This window comes from Hyperolius riggenbachi, chromosome 4 (genome assembly GCF_040937935.1).
Source record: "Hyperolius riggenbachi isolate aHypRig1 chromosome 4, aHypRig1.pri, whole genome shotgun sequence".
Classification (NCBI taxonomy): domain Eukaryota; kingdom Metazoa; phylum Chordata; class Amphibia; order Anura; family Hyperoliidae; genus Hyperolius; species Hyperolius riggenbachi.
The window spans coordinates 484171113-484195759 of record NC_090649.1 but is presented as its reverse complement, the minus strand read 5'-3'; the positions used below and the strand labels follow the sequence as shown (position 1 = coordinate 484195759).

Sequence of the window (24647 nt, the reverse complement as noted above, 5' to 3'; positions counted from 1 at the left end):
TATATCCCAAACTCTACATTTTAACTGAAAAAGTTGGGGGGTCGTCTTATACGCCGGAATATACGGTATTTTAAATTTTAAGATTTTGCGATAGTGGTCCTTTATAAAATCGATATTTTACTATAGCTAAACCTAACCCTACTCTCACACAACCCTCCCCCCTGACGCCTAACCCTAACAGCTTCCCCCACCGTACAGACAACCTGCCTGGGGCCTAACCTCAACCACTCCCTATGCCAAACTTTAACCACTCCCCCACCGCCAATCACCCCCACTCCTTATTGTTGTCTATCTATCTGTCTGTCCCTCTATCTCCATAGATATACAGCAGTTTACTAAACTTCCTTGACATATGGTATTTAGTAAGTGAAGAGAGAATGAGACACTCAGTGCTAAAAACAATTTCTTGTTGACATTTATTGATTTTCAGCCAACTCTACACCTGCTTGTGCAGACGCAGCGAGGAATCATGCTGGTAAACAATCAGATGGCATTATGGAAATTAATTGAGTATTTCCTGAAAATGTGTTGTTTGCGAGAAACGTGTCATTAACTGCGGTGTCTTTACTAATATACATAGCAGGCGACTAAAAATATAAAATGAGGTTATTTATTCTTTTGTGAGAAAAGGAACCAGATTATAAGCCTCGTTTAAAGAAATATGAGGTCCTTATTGTATGTTGTAGAGCATTTAGCCTCCTAGGCCCTGTTCACAGTGGGGCATAGCAGTGCGATGTAAAGGGCGCGCTGTAAAACCAGTACAGTGCAATCTAACGTGCGCGTTGCCACTGAGCTCAGTAAATCTACGTCCCGCAGAACTTCATCTAAAGTCCCAGGGACGTAGATATTCGTCTATCACCGCTGCATGCTCCTGTTTGCTCCCGCGCTCGTTCCCACGTGAATGGGAATGCAGAGAGATATGAAGGCTGATATATTTATTTCCTTTGAGGCTCCTTTTAAGCATGCATTGGAATCCTACATTGTGTTACTCTGTTTTACCGCAGGATAACACAATGGCAATGCAAGGCAATGAGCTCTAGCGCATTTACCGCGTTGTGTTGCGCCGGAAGTGCCTGATCGACCACTGAGCCGCCGCAAAGTCAACTACACGTTACCGCCGGACTGCAGTGAGGACGCAGCGGAAGTAATGTAAGTGAATAGGAAACACAGGAAATGTAGACATGTGGAGGCAGTGCGTGAAATAACAGGAATGCATTTTTCATCACATGCCCAGTTTCCACCAGGCCTCGGCCTAAGCTGCGAGGGGCGTGCCTTGAGTGTTCTGTGGTCTAACAGCATTATATGCCTTTCATTTGCACTTCTCATAGTCTGTCTCTTGAGGTAGCCGTAGCCGGAGTGTGTACTTAATTACCACCTGCTCTGCTATCATGCAGCCGAAGTACCAGGGCACGGCATACTCCAGGGTCACCAGTCCCATGAAGTTTCCCAGGAAGTGGGAATAGTCCCAAGGACACGCCCCTAGAGTCCTCAGAGTGTAGCCAGTGGAGAACTCCCAGAGGTAGGTCCACATGGTGTATATGAGACATCGATACGGGAGAGGACAGATCTTCTGAAGGTGAAGCGACAGCTTCTCGATGACGAAGATTGCCGTCCCATAGATGAAGATGGCCCAGAAGCTGCTCACGCCTATCAGTCTCCAGCACCTCTTGGTGCACAAGTCCCAGGCTGCCGTAAACAGTATTTCACAAAGCAGTCCGTGAAGGGCATAAATGTACCACCGAAAAGCTCCACCGAGAGGCGCCGATTTCTGCATCAGGGATGCTTGTAGGCCTGAAAAATGTTTACAAGGTGTTCAGAGAGAAACTTATTACAGTGTGCTGTGTTGGCTGCATTTGTGTCATCTGTTAGAATAGTGTCTGTTTTTAGTAACTAGATAGCATACCTTCCAACTTTTTGAGATGAGAAAGAGGGACACTTAAGCCACACCCCTGCCACTCCCCCATTCACGCCCCCATCACACCCCTAGTCACGCATACCATAAAGATTTCATAAGAAAAATATGTTGTTTTATAATTCAAACTGCACTGGTGCTTTCTATCATAATTCATTTTCCTACATATTAACATTTTAAAATTAGTAATATATCAATTTAAAGGATGGGAATAAAGTTTAGAGTCAATCAAACACATTTTTTAGCAGAGAAATATATATATTTACATAGAAAGAGGGACAAAGTCCTGAAAGAGGGACAAATGAGGAGGAAAGAGGGACAGAGGGACAGGGCTCCCAAAGAGGGACAGTTGGGAGCTGTGAGATAGGTCACCATGAATGATACAATCTTAATTGTACAATCTTACCAAGTCTATAGCCTCATCTAAACAATACGATTCTATGTGCAATTCGATTACGATTCTATTCACGATCCGATTAAATCCGACATGTCCGATCAGGATTTGATTCGTTTCAATTAGATTTGCCATTGTTTTGCAATGGCAAATCGAATTGAATCAAATCAAATCCCGATCGGACATGTTGGATTTAATCGGATCGTAAATAGAATCGTAATCGAATCGCGCAAATAATCGTATCGTGTAGATTGGGCTTATGTTGTAGAAGGGTAAACTGAGTGACTATGCTTAAACAATTACTATAGGTAGTTCCTTATATTACATAGAAGTGGTAAGATTGTCCTGTATCATTAAAGCAGCCATACTATCCCAGGAAAAACACTTATATAAGTAGATAAATACTTGTTCCACTTACATAACACATGTATTGTACTGTCCAGGTTTTGATTTCTGTGAATCTTATAGAGTAAATAAAGAGAACACTGTTCCAGGCATTTTCCATCTTTCCATTCACGTACATTAAAATCGAGGTAAAAATCGTGGAAAAATTGCCGCAATTTCGCAATCCTGTAAGCAAAAAGCGCAACGATTTTTCTGCGTTTTTTTACCGTGATTTTAATAAAAGTGAATAGGGGCAATTTAAAAAAACGCGAATCAATCGCAAAACGCTCAAAAAAGCGCTTCTAGACTAGTGTGATCGGGCCCTTATACTGTTTTTTTCTTCTGCCTAAAATGGTGTGTGTATTGCCAGACCTCCTCCCCACTGAGCTCTGTAGAAACTGCACCATCAAATTTAGCTTGCTTTTTAACCATTTGCCAACCGCCCTGTGCCAATTGGCGTGAACGCAGCGGCAGCCCCAGGACTGCTCAAAGCTAATTGGTGTTACAGGAGATCCCGCTTAAATGCCGCTAGGAGACTGTTGGATAGTGAAACCGCCGTCTATTTACATTGTACAGCTCTGCGATCTACGACAGCGCTGTACTGGGGACATGTCACTCAGCTGTCCCCCTGGAAAGGTTCAGGAGCGATCACTGTGATTGGCTGGCAGGAGAAGGGAGGGAGGGAGTAAAAAAAAAATGTAAAAAAAAATCCACAAATGTATTTAAAATAAAATAACAAATAAATAAAAATAAATAAATAAAAAACAAACAAACATACCAGCAGGGATCAGAGCTCACCAACAGAAATCTCTGTTGGTGGGCAGAAAAGGAGGGGAATCACTTGTGTGCTGAGCTGTACGTCCCTGCAGCGAGGCCTTGAAGCTGCAGTGGCCTGAATTATAAAAAAATAGCCCGGTCACTAGGGGGGTGTAAGCCTATGGTCCTGAAGTGGTTAAACACATGTGAACACAGCATAGATTGTATTTCAGTAACCTCTGCAGAGGGGTGGGGTGTATTTTCCTTCTCAGCCTCATGTCACACTGAATTGCACTCAGCCAATCAGTGAGGAGTAGGAATGTGGGAGGGGCTTCCCTCTCCCCAGCAATGTACCAGAAAGAGCCAGGCTGACGGAGATAAGATTCATTCCAGCAGACACATATAAATATAATTACCTAGGTCCTGACATCACATCCCCCGATGATCTGTTTGCGAAAAGGTAAAGATTTCTCCTTGGAAAGGGGGTATCAGCTGCTGATTGGGATGAATATAATCCTGGGTTACAGTTCCTCTTTAAATTGATTTATGACCTTACCTATCGATTTTTAGACAAAGATCTGCAGGCCAGTTATGAGATAAGAGATGCTGCGGACTGTCAGTGCCATGCACCGGCCTATACTGTGTTTCCTGGACCAAAAGTCAGATTAATGTTTGACTAGCTTTCCAATAATTCAGCGTTAGTCAATCAGTGTTGTTGTACGAAGCAACGGTGTTCATAAAATGCGCCAAAATAACAGATAAACCTGCTGCAGTGAAATTGTTATACCAGCTGAAAAACTTAACTCTATAATAAAGAAAAAACACTACTCTATAATATAACAAGTTTTCTGGCCAAATAGTGATAGTGAAAGATCATCACATACTGGACTGGAAAACACACTCACATATCTCCAGGGGGGTAGCAATAGGGGGTGCAGAGGTTTCGGGGATCTTGGGTCAGAGGGGCCCCGAAGGGCCCTCCCTCAACTTCAGTATTAGCACAAAAAATATATATTAAAACCTGATGCATCCATGGTGAAGGGGCATCTTGTGGATTATGCCCCCTCTGTACTAGTGTTGGGCGAACAGTGTTCGCCACTGTTCGGGTTCTGCAGAACATCACCCTGTTCGGGTGATGTTCGAGTTCGGCCGAACACCTGACGGTGCTCGGCCAAACCGTTCGGCCACATGGCCGAACTAAGAGCGCATGGCCGAACGTTCCCCGAACGTTCGGCTAGCGCTGTGATTGGCCGAATGGGTCACGTGGTTCGGGCCCGAACGCGCTCTGATTGGCCGAACGGTCACGTGGTTCGGGTAAATAAATACCCGAACCACGTCATATCTCCTCCATTTGTCTGTGGGTTTAGCTTTGGGTAGGCAGGCAGGGTAGTTCGCTCTCCAGCCACGCTAGCCAGGGTCCCCCCCAGTCATTGTGTGTCGCTGCTGGGAACAGTAGTACACCGCTCGCTCAGCCACACTATATATAGCATTGTTTACTGCCACTGTGTACCTCGCTCAGCCACGCTATATATAGCATTGTGTTTTCTGACACTCTGTGTACACGGCTTAGCCTGGCTATATAGCATTGTGTGTACTGCCACTGTGCACCTCGCTCAGCCACGCTATATATAGCATTGTGTTTTCTGACACTCTGTGTACACGGCTTAGCCTGACTATATAGCATTGTGTGTACTGCCACTGTGTACCTCGCTCAGCCACGCTATATATAGCATTGTGTTTACTGCCACTCTGTGTACACGGCTCAGCCAGACTATATAGCATTGTGTGTACTGCCACTGTGCACCTCGCTCAGCCACGCTATATATAGCATTGTGTTTTCTGACACTCTGTGTACACGGCTTAGCCTGACTATATAGCATTGTGTGTACTGCCACTGTGCACCTCGCTCAGCCACGCTATATATAGCATTGTGTTTACTGCCACTCTGTCTACACCGCTCAGCCAGACTATATACCATTGTTTACTGACACTCTGTGTACACCGCTCAGCCAGACTATATACCATTGTTTACTGACACTCTGTGTACACGGCTCAGCCTGACTATATAGCATTGTGTGTACTGCCACTGTGTACCTCGCTCAGCCACGCTATATATAGCATTGTTTACTGACACTCTGTGTACACGGCTCAGCCAGACTATATAGCATTGTGTGTACTTCCACTCTGTGTACACCGCTCAGCCAGACTATATAGCATTGTGTGTACTGCCACTGTGTACCTCGCTCAGCCACGCTATATATAGCATTGTTTACTGACACTCTGTGTACACGGCTCAGCCAGACTATATAGCATTGTGTGTACTGCCACTCTGTGTACACGGCTCAGCCAGACTATATAGCATTGTGTGTACTGCTACTCTGTGTACACCGCTCAGCCAGACTATATAGCATTGTGTGTACTGCCACTCTGTGTACACGGCTCAGCCAGACTATATAGCATTGTGTGTACTGCCAGTCAGTGTGTATATTGCTGGGATCAGTAATACTCCACTCACCGCCAACCACTATATGAGCTCACCATGAGTTCCTCAGAGACCTCCGCTGTGAGCAGCACTCCCAACAACAGCAACAGCCAACGCCCCACGCAAGCTATAACATCCACTACAGCAGCCAGTGGTCAGCAGCAGCCCTCTCCGGAGGAGAATGTTGTGTCCATCGGTCCGTCGCCAGAACGATTAATGAGGGCTGCCATTGAGGAGATGATGGGGCCTGATGTGGAGGAGGAGGTCGGGCTCAGGCCAGCATCCCAAGTTAATGTTGAGGACGATGAGGGGTCTGTGTCTGGGGATGTTGGGGTGGCAGAGGTGGTGGGTGGGTCAGACTCAGGAGAAGAGTTGTATGATGAGGATGATGATCGGGACCATCTGTATGTGCCTCAGAGTCCGACCCCGGAAAACATGTTGTATCGTGTGTTTAGGTACTAAAATCTGCGTTCCCACTTCCCAGTACTGCCCGCAGTGCCCGGGTCCACGGATCCATATAATTTTTTGGGCAGCACTATCAAACTGTGGTACTATGAGTGAGTTGCCATGGTCCTTCTGTGCTGCCTGTCACACTCACCGTCTGTCTGCAGATGGATTGTTCAACACAGCTACGCCATCTGACATGTAGTCCTGGACCTTGACCATCTTCTCTAGGCGATTGGTGTTGGAGGACGTGGAACTGCCCGATTGCTGTTCTGTGGGCTGCTGCATGGGTGTCAGAAAATGTTCCCACTCCAAGGACACTGCCAATACCATTCCCTTTTGGGCACTAGCAGCAGCTTGTGTTCTTTGCTGCCCTCCTGGTCCTCCTGGGTTTGCTGAAGTCAGTCTGTCGGCGTACAACTGGCTAGAGAAGGAGGAGGATGTCAATCTCCTCTCTAAAGTCTCCATCCTCAAGGGCCTGCTGGAATTGTTCCATTTTTGACCTGTCTGACACTTTCTTCAATCAGTTTTTTAACATTGTGTTTGTATAAACTGGGTATAAACCCAGTAATTGGTGTTGTCCAGATTCCAGAATAATGAATAATAATGAATAGTGAATAATGCGCGGGCCGCGTTCAATGCAGTCTAGCATGAATTGAGCCATGTGTGCCAGAGAGTCCTGCCAGACTCCTCTATCTTCATGTTCTTGTAAGCGTTGTGATTGTTGTGATGCACCATATTCGTCACCAGCATCACTTTCTTCCTCTTCTGCTGTCCTTTCCCGCTAAATTGTGGAAGTCCAACGTGCACCGCTCTGTCCCTCGGCAGTGGAGGCATCCAATTCCTGCTCCAACTCCAGCTGTTACTCGTCCTGTTCTTTGTCATAGCTGGGACCAGCGTTTCCTGAGGCAGGTTGCCTGATGTTGGTATCATCACGCTGATCGTTTTCATCTTCAGAATCCCCCACTTGCATCATGCCAGCGGTTTCCATCTTCAACATTGATTTCTTCAGTAAACACAGCAGTGGTATTGTAATGCTGACTGTAGAGTCGTCACTGCTCAGTCACGCAACGTGGATTGCTCAAAATTTTGGAGGACTTGGCAGAGATCAAACATGGTGGCCCAATCAGATCCACAGAAGCTTGGTAGCTACTAGCTGCTGGAATGCGCCTCGGCACTGCGCAAAAGCGTGCTAGCATGTGCAGCGTAGAATTCCAGCGCGTAGGCAGGGACATCACCCAGCGAGCGATGGTGCGCTAGATTGAAGCGCTCCTGCATCTCTTGGTGAGTCCTTCAGAAGCGGTACTGGACTTTTAACAATGTTTTTTTTTTTTTCCTTCAACAGAAGATCTGCCACGTTGGAGTGAGGAGGACGCCGCCGACCCCGACACCAAGCTGAACCCCGGCGAACTCCAAGCAGAGGATCTTCAGGAACCCTCAAGGCTTTGAGCAAGCTGAGGAGGATCAGCAGTCCCGACGAGACCTCTCCTCATATGCGACTGAGTGCAGTGGAGCTCCCCAGAACAACCTCTCAGTTGTCACTTTGTCACTGGTCACTTTGTCACTTTGTCACTTTGTCATTTTGTCACTTTGTCAGTTGTCACTTTGTCACTGGTCACTTTGTCACTTGTCACTTTGTCATTTTGTCACTTGTCACTTTGTCACTTGTCACTTCTCACTTTGTCACTTGTCACTTTGTCATTTTGTCACTTGTCACTTCTCACTTTGTCACTTGTCACTTTGTCATTTTGTCACTTGTCACTTTGTCACTTGTCACTTTGTCACTTTGTCATTTTGTCACTTTGTCACTTTGTCACTGGTCACTTTGTCACTTGTCACTTGGTCACTTGTCCAGATGATCTCGGTACACCTCCTGAGATTCAAATTCCTGCACACATTGCTCTGGGATTTGGGTGTGATGAATGATGCATCTAACTGGCCACCGGAGGCAATTAAGGCCTTCAAAACATTGAAAGCAGCTTTCTGTTCCGCCCCCATTTTGCGTCATGTTGAGTTGTTGACGTCATGTTCATCCTCGGCCTCGCCTTGCATTTCAGTGCGAGGTGCATTTTCCACAGAAAAAGGTTGTGAATCCGGGCACAACATTTGTGGCTGTTCCATTGACCTTTCACAGGTAGAAGATTGTGGGGGTGGGAATAGCTCCTCCGAATAGCCCATTGTGTCCTGAAAACTACTCATTGCATTGCTTTGCGCACACATTTTTTTGTCCTCATGCAAGGCCTGAGTTGCACCTGAAAGCGTGGCCTTCTCCTCCTGCGCCTCCTCCTGTTCCATCACGTCTGCTGCTGCTGGGTTAGCGTTGACGCCCGGTCCCTGTTTATTGAACCTCTTATCTTTATTTCATTTATGACTGCATGGCGGTAAAAAGCATGCTATCCGCACGCTTCTTGTCCTCATGCAAGGCCTGGGTTGTTGTGTCTCAAAAAGCGTGACCTTCTCCTCCTGCGCCTGCTCCTGTTCCATCACGTGTGCTGCTGCTGCTGGGTTACCGTTACCGGTCCCTTTTCCTGGAACCTCTTCTCTGTATTACATTTATGACTGCATGGCGACAAAAAGCATGTTACCTGTCCAAAGAAACATGACATTTTCCACATTTAAAAGACAGTTTTTCCTTTGAAACTTTACAATCAATTTTCTCAAAAACTATAAGCTCTTTTTCAAATATTTTTTTTCCTCTTGTACCCACTCCCAAGGTGCACATACCCTGCTAATTTGGGGTATGTAGCATGTAAGGAAGCTTTACAAAGCACGAAAGTTCGGGTCCCCATTGACTTCCATTATGTTCGGAGTTCGGCGCGAACACCCGAACATCGCGGCGATGTTCGGCGAACGTTCGCGAACCCGAACATCTAGGTGTTCGCCCAACACTACTACCTCATGCCTTCTTGTACGTCTTGTGTCTCCCTGTGTCCTCCTCTGTCCCCATGTATCACCCCTCTGTCTTCCTCTATGCTCCTTTGTGTCCCCCTTGTGTCCTCCACTATGCCCCTTTGTGTCCTCCTTCCAAGCCCCTTTATGTCCCCCTGTGTCCTCCGTTTGTCCCCCTGTGTCCTCCCCTGCATGGTCACAGTACAGGGAGTCCCCGACATTGCAGCAGGTTGGAGGTTAATATTGTCAGGCGTTCATAAGTCAGGAACTCTCTGCATTTGGACTATAAGTCGCAGTGACTTTTTCCCCCATTTTCGGGGGAGAGAAAGCGAGTCTAAAATATACAGTAAATAATATGTGGCTGCATTTGAGCTCCCCATTACCTGCTCCGCTATTGGATCTAGTCCAATACTGCATCAGGCAACTTGGATGCAAAACTTTGATCCCCTTCGGCACCACCGCGTAATGATGTATTACTCTGGCATGTGCGTAATGTGGGGCGGAGCTAGTTGCACTGCGCCCCCCAGTGTGAGGACGTAGGAACCTCGCCTGCGCTCCCCACAGCAGCACCCAGATTTCACCCACATACCCCCGCAGAGCCCTGTAAAATTAAGAGCTAGGGGTGAGTGAGCATGAAAATGAATTAGTAATTTCAGTTTGCATACAAATTGATTGGCGCTTAATATTGGACCAATCAGTGAAGCAGTGGACCTAGTGTGGATCCAGTGTGAGCCGGCCCTAACTTAAAGGGGCATTACAGCGAAAAACTGTAAAATTTTAAATATGTGCAAACATATACAAATAAGAAGTATGTTTCTACCAGAGTAAAATGAGCCATAAATTCCTTTTCTCCTATGTTGATGTCACTTACAGTAGGCAGTTGAAATCTGACAGAAGTGACAGGTTTTGGACTAGTCCATCTTTTCATAGGGGATTCTCAGCAAGGCTTTTATTCTTTATAAATATATTTCTTAAAAAGGATTTAAACAATGATGCTGGCCAGCTTCCCTGCTACCTACACAGTTTTTTGGCAGTTGGACAGAGCAACTACCATTCACTAAGTGCTTTTGAAAATAAATCTATCCCTGAGAATCCCCTGTAAAGAGATGGACTAGTCCAAAACCTGTCACGTCTGTCAGATTTCTACAACCTACTGTAAGTGACAGCAACATAGGAGAAAAGTAATTTATGGCTCATTTTACTCTGGAAAAAATGTACTTCTTATTTGTATATGTTTGCACATATTTTAAAAAGGCAATCAGAGCGGGCGGGGGGATGCCGCTGAGTAGCGGCTATCATGTAGCGAGCCCTGGGCTCGCTACATGATATAAGAAAAAAAACAAACAAAAAAAAAACTACTGCGCTGCCTCCTGGTGAAATTTTTTATACCGCCAGGAGGGTTAATATAAAGTATAGGAAAACTGTAAAATTGCTTTAAAAATTGCTGAGCAGAGCGATTTTCAAAGCCTTCTTTGCCAAAAGCAGTTCATTTATTGATTAAAGCGTACAAGAACTACATAATCGCTAAACTCAAGCCCTCCAAAATCGCTAGGCATAAATAGAAAATCACTGAATATGCCAGAATCGCTACTGCAAATCGCTACAAAAGCAATAAGCGTTTGCAATTACCCTTAGTAATTTTTGGTGTGTGATCTAGGCCTTATGGCAAATGCTTGCTTAGCGATTTCTGGTGTGATCTAGACCTTACAGCAAATGCTTAGCGATTTTTTGGTGTGATCTAGGCCTTATGGCAAATGCTTAGTGATTTTGGTGTGATCTAGGCCTTACAGCAAATGCTTGCTTAGCGATTTTTGGTGTGATCTAGGCCTTATGGCAAATGCTTGCTTAGCGATTTCTGGTGTGATCTAGGCCTTACATCAAATGCTTAGCAATTTTTGGTGTGATCTAGGCCTTATGGCAAATGCTTGCTTAGCGATTTCTGGTGTGATCTGGGCCTTACAGCAAATGCTCAGCGATTTTTGGTGTGATCTAGGCCTTATTGTAAATGCTTGCTTAGCGATTTCTGGTGTGATCTAGGCCTTACAGCAAATGCTTAGTGATTTTGGTGTGATCTAGGCCTTACAGCAAATGCTTAGTGATTTTGGTGTGATCTAGGCCTTACAGCAAACGCTTAGTGATTTTTGGTGTGATCTAGGCCTTTGGTGTGATCTAAGCCTTACAGCAAACGCTTAGTGATTTTTGGTGTGATCTAAGTCTTACAGCAAACGCTTAGCGATTTTTGGTGTGATCTAAGCCTTACAGCAAACACTTAGCGATTTTTGGTGTGATCTAAGCCTTACGGCAAACGCTTAGTGATTTTTTGGTGTGCTCTAGGATTTACACCACTTGTTTCAGTGCTGAGAATGCTGTGTCTCTGTGTGCCTTCCTCCTCTCACTTGCTAATCATAATCTAATACTTATTTTATTCTTAGCAAGGTACAAAGGTACAAGCCTGCTCTAACTTTTAATTTCCCTTTAATGGGAACAGATGTGAACTGCTCATGCTTGGAATTATAACACAGCGCTGCTTGAAAAGCCTCCCTCCTCTCAGTTCAGGTGTGCTGTGCGTCTGCACACTGTAATTTCCCCAATAAAGAGAACCTGCGGCGGGCTTCACAAATCCTCCAGGAGAGTCATTAGGAAAAGTTCCACAACGTTTCATTTAAGTGATTTTTGCACCAACTTTCCCGGTGACAGCGAATGGGCTCTCGACTAGACGTTTTATCTGCCTCCTGATAATGCCAGCCGGGTCTTAGCAGCACTAATAAAACACATCACAGCCTCTGTCAAAAGGCTTCATTAATTTACCGGGAGTTGCGGGGACGACAATTAGCCGGATTGTGCCGGAACCGGCAGGGATGTGCCAATACTCGGATTGCAGATACATTTCACGGCCAAACGCAGTGACATTTCTCAAGCAATCCATTTATTTACATGATTATAAGGATTAAACATTGAATTATGATTGATTGCAAGTGTGTTCAAAAAGAAACCGCGGTTCTCTTTTGGACAATCGCAAATCCCACTTGTTTTTATTGTATTTTGATTTTCTGAAGAGAAACGATCGGTTAAAAGATGATTCAGCGTTAAATGACCACTCCAGCGAAAAAAAAAGTAAACAGTTGAAATCTGACAGAACTGACAGGTTTTGGAATAGCACGTCTCCTAATGGGGGATTCTCAGGGTTTTCTTTGTTTTCAAAAGCATTTCATAAATGGCAGTTGCTAAGGGTAGCCATACATCTAGGGGTTTTGCAGTACGATCGACCGTTCGATTCGTTCATTTTATCAAATCGAGAAGGAATCGAGTGTCTTCCAGAATTCCCAATCGATGAAAAGTGGCTGATGCACTTAGAGCAGTGATGGCTAACCTTGGCACTCCAGCTGTGACAAAACTACAAATCCCATCATGCCTGCCCTCTGCCTCCCCGAGTTATGCTTAGAGCTGTCAGTGTATTGCAATGCCTCATGGGACTTGTAGTTCCACCACAGCTGGAGTGCCAAGGTTAGCCATCACTGACTTAGAGCGTGGAGACGCAACATCGGTCAAATTGATTGTGAAGGTGAATTGCATAGGATATCGTTTCTAGTGTGTGGGTTACTAGTCGATCGACTTTCAATTAACCATATTAAAGTCTATTCCTAGATAAAGTCGGTCGCTTTGTCGATTGAATCAGAATCGTTAGGTGTATGGCTACCTTAAAGTGTAACTGTGGGGCATAAAATCAAAAATCAATTCTTTATTTTTATCTGGTAAACAAGTAATATGGATGCTAATCAGGCAAGCCAAAAGTTAAAATCTCTATTACTTTTCTTGTTGATAAATGATCATTCCCCAGTTTACCTGACTCTTGTTTGGTACGTTGCCGCACAAAGGAAGTTACAGGGCCTGCTGGGTTGTCCTTTTTTGCTTCTGTACATTATTTAAGTCTGAGAGGGAAATAAAGAAGCAAAAAAACAACCCAGCATGCCCTGCAACTTCCTTTTTGCGACAACGTACCAAATCAGAGTCAGGTAAACTGGGGAATGATCATTTATAAACAAGAAAAGTAATAGAGACTTTAACTTTTGGATTGCCTGATTAGCATCCGTATTACTTGTTTACTAGATAAAAATAAAGAATTGATTTTTGATTTTATGCCTGACAGTTACACTTTATTGCTGGGAATAGACAATGAGATTTTTCAGATTTACTGTCTGATCGATTTTCTGATCGTTTTTCTAATCGATTTCCATTCACTCCTATGAGAAATCGATAAAAAAAAAACCATTGAAAATTAGATCTGACCTGTCGGAAATTATCTATCGAACCATCTATCTTCCAAAAAATCTCATGGTGTATTCCCAGCATAGTCTTACTGTCAAAATAGTAAGATATTGTAATGATTTGCTCAGCTGCCTGTGCAGGCAGGCAGCTTTTTGACCATTGTGTAGGTTTGCATGCTGCAGGACTCTGGAAAGGAGACCTTCTGTCCAGGGCCGGATTTAAGCCAAGGCCAACTAGGCCTAGGGCACCACAGGAGCAAGGGCACCAAAGCAGCAGGCTAAACTGGGGTAGCAATTGCAAGCTTGGAAATGCTGCAATGCAGGGAGTGTGCGCCTGACCGTGGTACTCTGCTGCTGGCCACCTGTGCAGCAGCCACCTTGCTCTCTGTGCACGTTTGCATTATGGCCAGCCGCTATAGACTTGGGCAACATTGGAGATGGAAAGGAAGAGGAAGCTTCTGCACTGGAGACGAGCTTATAGGTGCTGCGGTGTGAAGGCGAGCTGGCTACCTATGCTGAATGGGGGGAGTGGAAAAAGGAGGGATTAAGGGAGTCATCTGGCTACCTATACTGGAGGGAAAGGGGGAGGAGTCATCTGGCTACCTATACTGGAGGGAAAGGGGGGGGGGTCATCTGGCTACCTAAACTGGGGGGGTCATCAGGCTACCTATGCTAGAGGGAAGGGGGGGGGGGGTGGGGTCATCTGGCTACCTATACCGGAGGGAAGGGGAATGGGTCATCTCTCTACCTATACTGAAGGGGGGCGGCTGGTGACAGTGGCCTTGGGTGGTAAAGAGTACAAATCCGTCCCTGCTTCTGTCAGTTTTGCAGCTTGTGCTTGCTGAGGAATTTGCATACGTTGTCATGCAAATTGCCTGGCCACATTCATTGGAGGCGTGTACTATAAGTACTATGTTTCCCACAATGCTTGGCTGGTCATAAGGAGTCATCTTTCGCTAGTGCTGTGGATCCTATCTCTCGCTTGTCCCTGTTTTCGTGTGTCTGTCTTGTCCGCTACGAACGCTTGCTGGAGGCTCGGTGAGGTAACCGTTAAGCAAGCGCTCGCGTCCTCTGTTTCATGTTTATCTGTCGATGGTTAGTTAGGCGTGCTTGTCTCTATTGTGCTTATCACGTGGAGACCGCGCATGAACGCGTGCACTGTTGCGAATGAGTGCGGTGTTCGCGTTCAGTTAGCGTTTGTTATTTTCCGTATCGCCTCATTGTATGATTTGCTGTGCCTTTGCTACTCTCGTGCTCCGCCTTGCTGTAGCCTTGTGTCACGTCTGGCGATCGCACCTCTCGCGATCGCGTTCCTACTTCTTATCTGCTGTGGTGTGTGCACCGTCGCGGGTTGACGACTAGTTTGGTGCACACATATAGAACCTGTCCCTTTGCTCGTTCTCATTCGCAATCGCTTTTCTTGCGATTGCGTTCTGCGCTTCGTACAATTCCTGTCTGGCATTTGTGGAGGTACAGAGGATTGGTTCCTCTGCACTCCACAACGCCATCTGCCGACAGGAATTTCCCTCTACGGGTGCGTAGCACCTTTTGCTGGGTTCCTGCGATTATAGGATTTCCTGCTCCGGAGGATTTCCTGCTCCGCCCCCAGAGCAGGAGATGCGCGCGCAGCCTGCGTGCAATCTCCTGCAAAACAGAGCCCAAGGACTTGACGCCAATTGGCGTTAGATGGTCCTGGGGCTGCCGCCGCGGCCACGCCCATTGGCGTTAGGCGGTCGGCATCTAGTTAAACAAAGACTTAACTCCCTAAACTAAATATTGGAAGCAGAGTGACTTTAGAATTAAAGTATAGTATTGTCAGTTTTGTGATCATGGTGTCACTAGGTGGAAGCACCACATGATTATTATAACGAGCTTGCCGCAGCTAATGCTATAGGCTTGTTTTAATCACCAACTGGCAGAATTACCGACCCATCTAGTAGAGGATACAGGTGGCATGGGAAGATGGCAAGGCACCGATCAGCCTGAAGGGGGCAGGAAGAAGCCCCACGTATGTATAATTTTTGTGTGGGGGCATCTCATGTTTCCTTGAAAGGGAATCTCGAGTGAAAATAAACTTATGAAATAATGCATTGTATGTGTAGTACAGCTAAGGAATAGAACATTAGCAGCAAAGAGTCTCATATTGTTTTCCAGTACAGGAAGAGTTAAGAAACTTCAGTTGTTATCTATGCAAAAGAGCTTCTCTGAGCTCTGCGATCCGACTGGGTGGAATACAGTCTTGTTTTCTGAAGCACCAATACATCAAAGAAACAGTCACAGACAGATTTAGATAAAGTTTTACTGAACGGAAGTACAAAGAGTCATTACCTCTGCTCTGTTTCATAGTTTAAAATACTGAGTGTGGTTTGTAATGGTAAATATGACAGGGTGATGCAATGGTATATATAAAAAAAAAAAAAAAAGCTATACTATGTATCTGAAAATAAAAATGTGAGACTCTATTCTTTGCTATTAAAGTGGATCCGAGGTGAACTTTTACTCATTGCATAATTGTGTTCCTTTCCTATTGTTTATAGGGAATTCCTCGAGCCAAATACTTTTTTGTTTTTGTTTTAATACTCTAATTCCCTATAAACTAAACAAGCCACGCCCACAGGTTTTCAGAGAGCCTTGGCAGTAGCTCATGGGAGCTCAGTCTGTTACTAGCCATTGATTTCAGAGGCAGAGCGGAGGAGGGAGGAGGGGGGATTAGGTTTTTTCACAGGCTGAGTGCTCAAGATGCAGATAAGCCTGCCTCTGTGTAATGTTTACAAACAACATGGCTGCTGTCATTGTATCACAGGAAGAAAGAATCATATTCTATTAAAGCTGTTTGCAGCTAGATTTGCTGTGTAAACTATCTAAACTTTAGATAAGATATATAGACAAGTTACTGGTTGTAGTTAGTTTATCATCTCGGATCTGCTTTAATGTTCAATTAGTTATCCATTCTACACATACATTTCATTATATCATATTTTTTTTTTCACTTCAGTGCCACTCTAAATATGAGCAATCCCATTGATTTACATTATAATGCAATTCTGCATGCGGTAAAGACGCATGTGACTGTGACAAGTGTGCTTCCTTCGGGCTGAGACCCACTGGAGAGTTTTCAGCCACGTTTTATTCCAAAAAACTCTAGGCTAATAATAATAATGGATCAAAGTGAACCCACAGGAGTGACTGCAATTACCCCAAATCGCACTCGCAGGTCCTTCTGCATTTCTGGAGTGTTTGCGCTCAAATATAAAGTATAGAATGCACAAAAGAGATTTTGCTGCGATTTTACAGGTGAAACTCAAAAATTTGAATATGGTGCAAAAGTCTATTTATTTCAGAAATTCAACTTGAAAGGTGAAACTAATCTATGAAATAGGAGCGTACGTACAAAAAGGGTGTCTGGACAAAAAGGGCGCGGGGTGTAAACGCTAATTAATAATTAATCATTGATAGCGTTTATAAAAATAGTGTGCTATATTTCGTTTACAAATAATGTTTTACAAAATTATAAATCATTAAATAATGTTTATGAAATCGGCAATTGTACAAACGTTAATCTTCCCTGTTTCAAAAGTTAAACGTTTATAAAAAAAACAATAATATATGTTTAATTGTTATAATTGTATATTATTGTGAATAACCTTCATTTATGGTTTGTTCTTATAATAAAATCTGAAAATATTCTTTATAACGATGATATAAATATGACTACGTTCATAATAAGTGTTGTAAAACATTAGTAAGTATTACTAAAATTTTACTAAAACTATACCTAAGCCTACTCTCACACAGAACCCTCCCTGTACCTACCCCTGCCCTAACCCCTAGACCCCTCTGGTGGGGCCTAAACCTAAAACCCCCCTGGTGGTGCCTAAACCTAGGACCCTCCTGGTGGTGCCTAAACCTAAGACCCCCCTCGTGGTGCCTAAACCTAAGACCCCCCTGGTGGTGCCTAAACCTAAGACACCCCCCCCCTAGTGGTGCCTAACCCTAAGACCCCCCTGGTGGTGCCTAAACCTAAGACCCTCCTGGTGGTGCCTAAACCTAAGACCCCCCTCGTGGTGCCTAAACCTAAGACCCCCCTGGTGGTGCCTAAACCTAAGACACCCCCCCCTAGTGGTGCCTAACCCTAAGACCCCCCTGGTGGTGCCTAAACCTAAGACCCTCCTGGTGGTGCCTAAACCTAAGACCCCTCTGGTGGTGCCTAAACCTAAGACCCCTCTGGTGGTGCCTACACCTAAGACCCCCCTGGTGGTGCCTAAACCTAAGACCCCCCTGGTGGTGCCTAACCCTAAGACCCCCCCTGGTGGTGCCTAACCCTAACCACCCCCTTTATTATGTGGATAATAATGTTTTACTAATTGTGGCTGCAAAAAATATATTGCAATTTACGTTACGTACTGATCGCTTTATTTTGTGAATAATAATGTTTTACAAACAGTAAGGGATAAAACTTTAAACAATGTTTTAATTAGTTAAATAAGATAAATATGTTTAGTATTTTTATAAACGTTATTCGGCACGGGTGCATTTTATAAACGTAAATCACCACAAGCACAGTTATAAATCATTAAAAATCTCCGGGCGCCGTTTGTAAACATTATTTATCTCCGGCGCCCTTTTTTCCTGCTCGGCGCCCATTAAACGTTATTTATTATGAGAGTGAATGGTGGCGCCCTTTTTGTCCACTAGGTGCCTGCGCCCTTTTTTCCCGCTTCCGAAATAGGAACCCTTTGCATGGGTTTTGGATGAATTCGCTGATTAGAGTTTGACACTTTGAGCCGAGAATATTGAACATTTTCACAGTAATGGTCTGAGATTTTGGTGTTCTCATAAGATGGAAGACATAATCAGGGGTCCTCGGATACCCCTTTTCAAAATCCGAATTGATCCAGATACCCGGATATCCGCATCCGAATCGGATATCCGAATCCGAACTTTTTGGTATCCGAGTAAACTCGGATATCCGGCCAGATTCGGATACCCAGATAGAAAACTGGAAGTGACCTGAAAATGGCTTAAAATGCTTCCAAAAGTCTCTCCAAATGGCCAAAATCCCTTTCGGATGTCTCTCTCTGTCTCTCTCTCACCCCCCTCTCTCTCTCTCTCTCCTCCCTCCTCTCTCTGTCTCTCTCTCTCTCCCCCCTCTCTCTCTCTCTCTCTCTCTCTCCTCCCTCCTCTCTCTCTCTCTCCCTTCCAAAGGGATTTTTGCCATTGAAGGTGATTTTGGCTTCTGCTCGGAAATCTGAACTAACTATCCGCCCGGATTTCGGGTTTCAGATGGGAAATCCGAGTTTGTCGGATAGTGCTATTCGGATTTTAAAAAATATCCGACTTGCTATTCAAAGTTCGGATAGTGGAAAAAGTTCGGATTATCTGGGTAGTTCGGATACCCGAATATTGGATGAGCACCACTGGCCATAATCATCAACATTATAACAAATAAAGGCTTGAAATATCTCGTTTTGCATGTAGTAAGTCTATTTCATATATTAGTTTCACCTTTTAAGTTGAATTATTGAAATAAATGGATTTTTGCACAATAGTCTAATACTTTTGAGTTTTACTTGTACTTCCCGAACCACATTTTTTTTTTTTTTTTAAAGTCAGTTGAAATCGCCGTACAATTGTTGCTATTACATTAAAAAGCACTTAGAAATCATGGCAGAAAACACAGAAAAATGCTACTCAAAGCGCAAAAGCTTCTTTCAGTAGGCCCCAGGGCTTAGGGCCCATTCACACTTGTGAACTTTACAAGCGGTTTCAGCATCGTATATGGAAATGTTCTCATCTAAGCGATTTGCTGATACGCAAACGCGTTGCCTGCTGCATTTTCTGAGCGATTTTGAGCGATTAGTGTATCAATGTTAAGTATAGGAGCGATGGTAAATCGCTCTGGAACCTCTTTTTCCTGTGCAAATGTCATTTCCTGTTTATGGAAGACAGACGCAGCGTATTGAACTAGAAATCGCAAAACGGTAATCGCTGAAAAAACGCTTTCTGTACAGTGAAAAATCGCTGCAAAATCCCTAGGAAAAAACACTGGAAAACTGCAGAAAATTGCTCAGCATTTGCGTTTAGCGATTTCTTGTGTAAATGGGCCCTTAGAGGTAAAAGACCCCTTTGCTATGCCACACCCAGTGCTGCGATCATTGTGACAAGTTTTGGAGGAAAGTGCGGTTCTCACCTGTATCTCTTCAGACAACGTCCTTCGTGTGTCTTTGTTATCTTTTCGTGAGTACCTGAGTTGGATGATCTAATCTGGTTAATATTTTCTCATGGAAGGGCTTTTACTCTAACCGGAGAAATGTTGGTCGATATCCTGTTGGAGGAGTGAGCATGGAGAGAGTTGTGACAGGTACTCAGAGCTGTGTGGAGAGGGTTACAGCCATTTCTGTGTGATGTTGCATTTCATACAAAGGTTACTAATAACTTTCCCTGCAATAAAAGGGGCAGAAGCTCCGAACAGGTGTCCAATGCGCGATAGATACACTATCTGCTGCTTATCAATGTTTTCCTTACTATTGATAGAGCGGTGTGTCATGTGATGTAACGGCTCAAAGTGTACAAGATTCTGCTGAACTCTGTGTTTTCACACAAACTGGGCCACTATCTTGTCTGTGAATTCTGTGGAAGATCACCAGACACTCTCTATTAGGGGGACAAAACTAATCCTAAACTGAATATTGTCTCTCTGCTTAAAGAGGAACTGTAACCAAGGATTGAACTTCATCCCAATCAGTAGCTGATACCTTCTTTGCCAAGGGAAATGTTTACCTTTTCTTAAAGTGAACCAGAGAAGAAGCACTGACTGAGCATTCAGTCTGGCTTTGCTATAATGACTCAGCTATAAATATTCCTGAACAGAGCCAGCAGGGGGCAGGCTTGGACTTGAAAAGACACGAGAGAACACAGACTGAGCTATAAATATTCCTGAGCAGAGCCAGACTGAATGCTCAGTCGGGGATTTTATCAGAGCTGATTAGAAGCAACCTGTGCAGTGCAGAATGAAACAGAGAGCAGGGTAGGTGTTTTCTCTAATGTTCCCACTCATATATTTGGTAAAATACATTAGGGTGCTTTGTCTCTGGTTCCCTTTAAATAGATAATCAGGGACGTCTGTATGGCTGACAGGGGCATTGCTAGCCCCAAAGATCAGTAGCATGTGCCCTGGGATCTATTCTGGGGCTCCACAGATATCCCCCAGGCAGAGTCAGCTGTGGTGCCTCAAAGGCGAGCATGCTGGGAGCTGTGGTGTATCAATCGGGGGTATGCTGGGTGCTGTGGTGCCTCTATGTGGGCATACTGCTGTGGCTGTGGTGCCATGCTGGGTGCTGTGATGCCTTTATGGGGGCATGCATTGAGCTGTGGTTCTTCTATAGGGCATGCTGGGAGTTGTAGTGCCTCGATAGGAGGCCTGTGGGAGCATGGGAAGGGGTCCATTAGAAGGTCAGGGAATGCTATGAGGGACTGGCAGACAACCTCGTGGCAGGCCAGCCCGCCCAGCAGAAAGCCAGACCAGCCAGCATTGAAGCCAGGTAACTCTGTCTAGTTATGTTTAAAGTGGATACGAGATGAACAACTAACTATAACAAGTAACTTGTCTATATATCTTATCTAAAGATTGGATAGTTTACACTGCAAATCTAGCTGCAAACAGCTTCAATAGAATATGATTTCTTATTCCTGTGATAAAATGACAGCAGCCATGTTGTTTGTAAACATTACACAGAGGCAAGCTTATAGGCAACTTGAGCACTCAGCCTGTGAAAAAAAACCTACCCCCCCCCCCCCCTCTCTTCCTCCCCTCTGCCTCTGAAATCTTTGGCTAGTAATATCTCCCCCTCCTCCTGTCCAGACTGAGCTCCCATGAGCCCTTGCTACTGTCTGAAAATGCCTTGGCTCTCTGAAAACCTGTGGGCGTGGCTTGTTTAGTTTATAGGGAATTAGAGTATTAAAACTAAAACAAAAAAGTATTTGGCTTGAGGAATGCCCTATAAACTATATGAAAGGAACGCAATTATGCAATGAGTAAAAGTTCATCTCGGATTCACTTTAAGTGACACTGCCTACTTATGTGATATGCTGCATTTGTGTTTGTTTTTTTATATTAAGGCTGGTTTCACAGTTGGACGTTACAGACGCACGTTAGAGCAGCCTGTAACGCACCCCATCGCACAGCAATGAAAAATCAATGGGCTGTTCACAGTGCCCACGTTGCGTTACATTGTAACACTGCGCCACCAGACAACGTACTGCATGCAGTACTTTGTAAGCGGCAGAGCCGCGTTAGACTGCTTGCACATGCTCAGTAACGTTGGGGAGGAGCGGAGAGCGGCCAGGCACATGGCTAATTAATATTCACTGCACTCAGTGACGTGCAGTGTTTACTTCCTGGAGCGGCCGCTCTGTGCAGCGATTGGCCGACGGGACCACGTGATGCCGCATGCGCACAAGAGTACGCATCACGGCATCACGGACGCCAGAGTGAGCTGCACAACGCGGCTCACTCTGACGTCCAAAGCAGGGAGCACCAGGCGTTGCGTTAGGGGCACGTTATGCGACCATAACGTCCCCTAAAGCGCAACGTCCTGGTGTGAAACCAGCCTAAAGGAGCAACTTCTCCAACATTTTCTGGGCAGGCCTACTTAGACCGTTGTTAAAGGGGAGCTGAAGAGAGAGGTATATGGAGGCTGCCATGTTTATTTCCTTTTAAGCAATACCAGTTGCCTGGCAGCCCTGCTGATCCTCCTCCTCTAATACTATTAGCCATTGCCCCTGAACAAGCATGCAGCAGATCAGGTGTTTCAGACTTTAAAGTCAGATCTGACAAGACTAGCTGCATGCTTGTTTCTGGTGTTATTCAGATACTACTGCAGAGAAATAGACCAGCAGGGCTGCCAGACAACTGGTATTGATTAAAAGGAAATAAATATGGCAGCCTCCGTATACCTCTTACTTCAGTTCCCCTTTAAGCTCATGTAAATTTAGCTTCACCCATGACCACGCCCACATTCTGTGCGTGGTCACAGCCATTTACTGGCCTGGATAATCTAGAGTCTTCCTCTGTCCCCCTAGTCCCCACCGACCCAGCGCTGGGACCCCCGAACGCCCCAATTAGGGCTTGTTGAAGATTGCACCCGGCCACACTCCCATCCGTGAACAAGCGCGCCTGCACAGTAGCCCCTAGCTGCTCGACCTTAGCGAAAAAACCAAGGCCAAGCAGATCTGTGCTACTGTGCAGGCTCGAGACATCCTGCGGAGCACTGCCACGCTTGTTCATAGACTAGAGCACGGCAGTGAACTTCAAGGAGTTCCAGGAGTCAAGTAGTGATCTCAAAGAGGAAGTGGGAAGCCTCTGCAGGATCTAGCGCACCATGGACAACCAGGATCATTAGGCAGCCTTGCCCAAAGACTCTTCACTGTTTTACATTCTGGCTTGAGACAGGATTCGATCCCTGGTCAAATGATCAAATCCCACATCAAAGGCTTACCGTACACTATCCAGCTGGCCATACTTGTATTGATTCTTCTGTTTAGTTCCTGACTGATTCAGTTATTTCGGTCAAATGTAGTGGTCATCTATCACCCTTTTAGATTACCAAAAATCTATTAACCCTTCGCACTCTCGCATGCAAATGTTCAAACAAATGCATTCACAGATTCACTCATCCAGGCACAACTGTTATCCCTACAGCTAAGTTAAAAGCCGGGGTCTTAGTTCACAGAAGAATGCATTCTTAAGCTTAGTCACCTATACTGCGCAGAAGTACCCAGGTAAACATAGGTGTCCTAACTCTGGCCCTGTAACATGCATTGTGCAGACATGCAAACACATTCATTGCATCAAACCTATCAATGGATTAGGAGCACACATCCTGACGTCCTCTCCTGGGACAGATAGTGCATCTTACCAATCGCACAAGGGAGCTAACGTAATGTATCCATGTGCACCATGCACATACACCAGCATAAGCTGTCTGCATGCTGACAAACACTGAGGGCTGGTGCACACCGAGTGGCTTTTTCAGCGTTTCTGCAGCCGCTTGCGGCTGCGGATCCGCTTGGTCAATGTATCTCAATGGGGTGGTGCACACCAGAGCAGGAGGCGTTTTGCAGAAACGAAAAATGCCGAGGTGAGGCATTTTTTGGATTGCGGGTGCGTTTCTGCCTCAATGTTAAGTATAGGAAAAACGCAAACCGCTCTGAAAAACGCCTGTTCAGAGCGCTTTTGCCGGCGTTTTTGTTACAGAAGCTGTTCAGTAACAGCTTTACTGTAACAATATATGAAATCTACTATACTGAAATCCGCTGCAGCAATCCGCAAAACGTTGGCAAAACGCCATTGAAAAATAACAAAAAGCGTTTCAAAATCTGCTAGCATTTTGCGGATCTGCTAGCGGGTTTTGGTGTGCACCGGGCCATACAGGGGAAGGAGGGAGTGCACTGAATTAGACCCTAGCCACAGGGGTCAGTAACAAGAACAAAATACATATATCCAGGCACATCGCATCTAGTTAGGACATTAAATAAGTTAAGGAAAGGGAGGTGCTGAAGGGGGTGTGGCTAGAAAACAGCAAAAATCTATTAACCCTTCGCACTCTCGCATGCAAATGTTCAAACAAATGCATTTACAGATTCATTCATCCAGGCACAACTGTTATCCCTACAGCTAAGTTAAAAGCCGGGGTCTTAGTTCACAGAAGAATGCATTCTTCTGATTAGTCACCTATACTGCGCAGAAGTACCCAGGTAAACATAGGTGTCCTAACTCTGGCCCTGTAACATGCATAGTGCAGATTGGTAAGATGCACTATCTGTCCCAGGAGAGGACGTCAGGATGTGTGCTCCTAATCCATTGATAGGTTTGATGCAATGAATGTGTTTGCATGTCTGCACTATGCATGTTACAGGGCCAGAGTTAGGACACCTATGTTTACCTGGGTACTTCTGCGCAGTATAGGTGACTAAGCATAAGAATGCATTCTTCTGTGAACTAAAACCCTGGCTTTTAACTTAGCTGTAGGGATAACAGTTGTGCCTGGATGAGTGAATCTGTGAAAGCATTTGTTTGAACATTTGCATGCGAGAGTGCGAAGGGTTAATAGATTTTTGCTG

The 24647-nt window shown here is 45.0% G+C and overlaps 1 protein-coding gene across 1 annotated transcript; it reads right to left on the bottom strand.

Annotated features, from left to right (window-relative positions):
- Window positions 1–402: 402 nt before the first annotated feature.
- TMEM229B (transmembrane protein 229B) lies at window positions 403–19921 on the bottom strand. The gene is made up of 2 exons (XM_068279708.1): window positions 19717–19921; window positions 403–1791 (listed from the first exon to the last, which is right to left on the bottom strand). The coding sequence occupies exon 2, from the start codon at window positions 1772–1774 to the stop codon at window positions 1310–1312; it is 465 nt and encodes a 154-aa protein (XP_068135809.1). The 5' UTR covers window positions 1775–1791; window positions 19717–19921; the 3' UTR covers window positions 403–1309.
- Between the last annotated feature and the right edge of the window lie 4726 nt (window positions 19922–24647).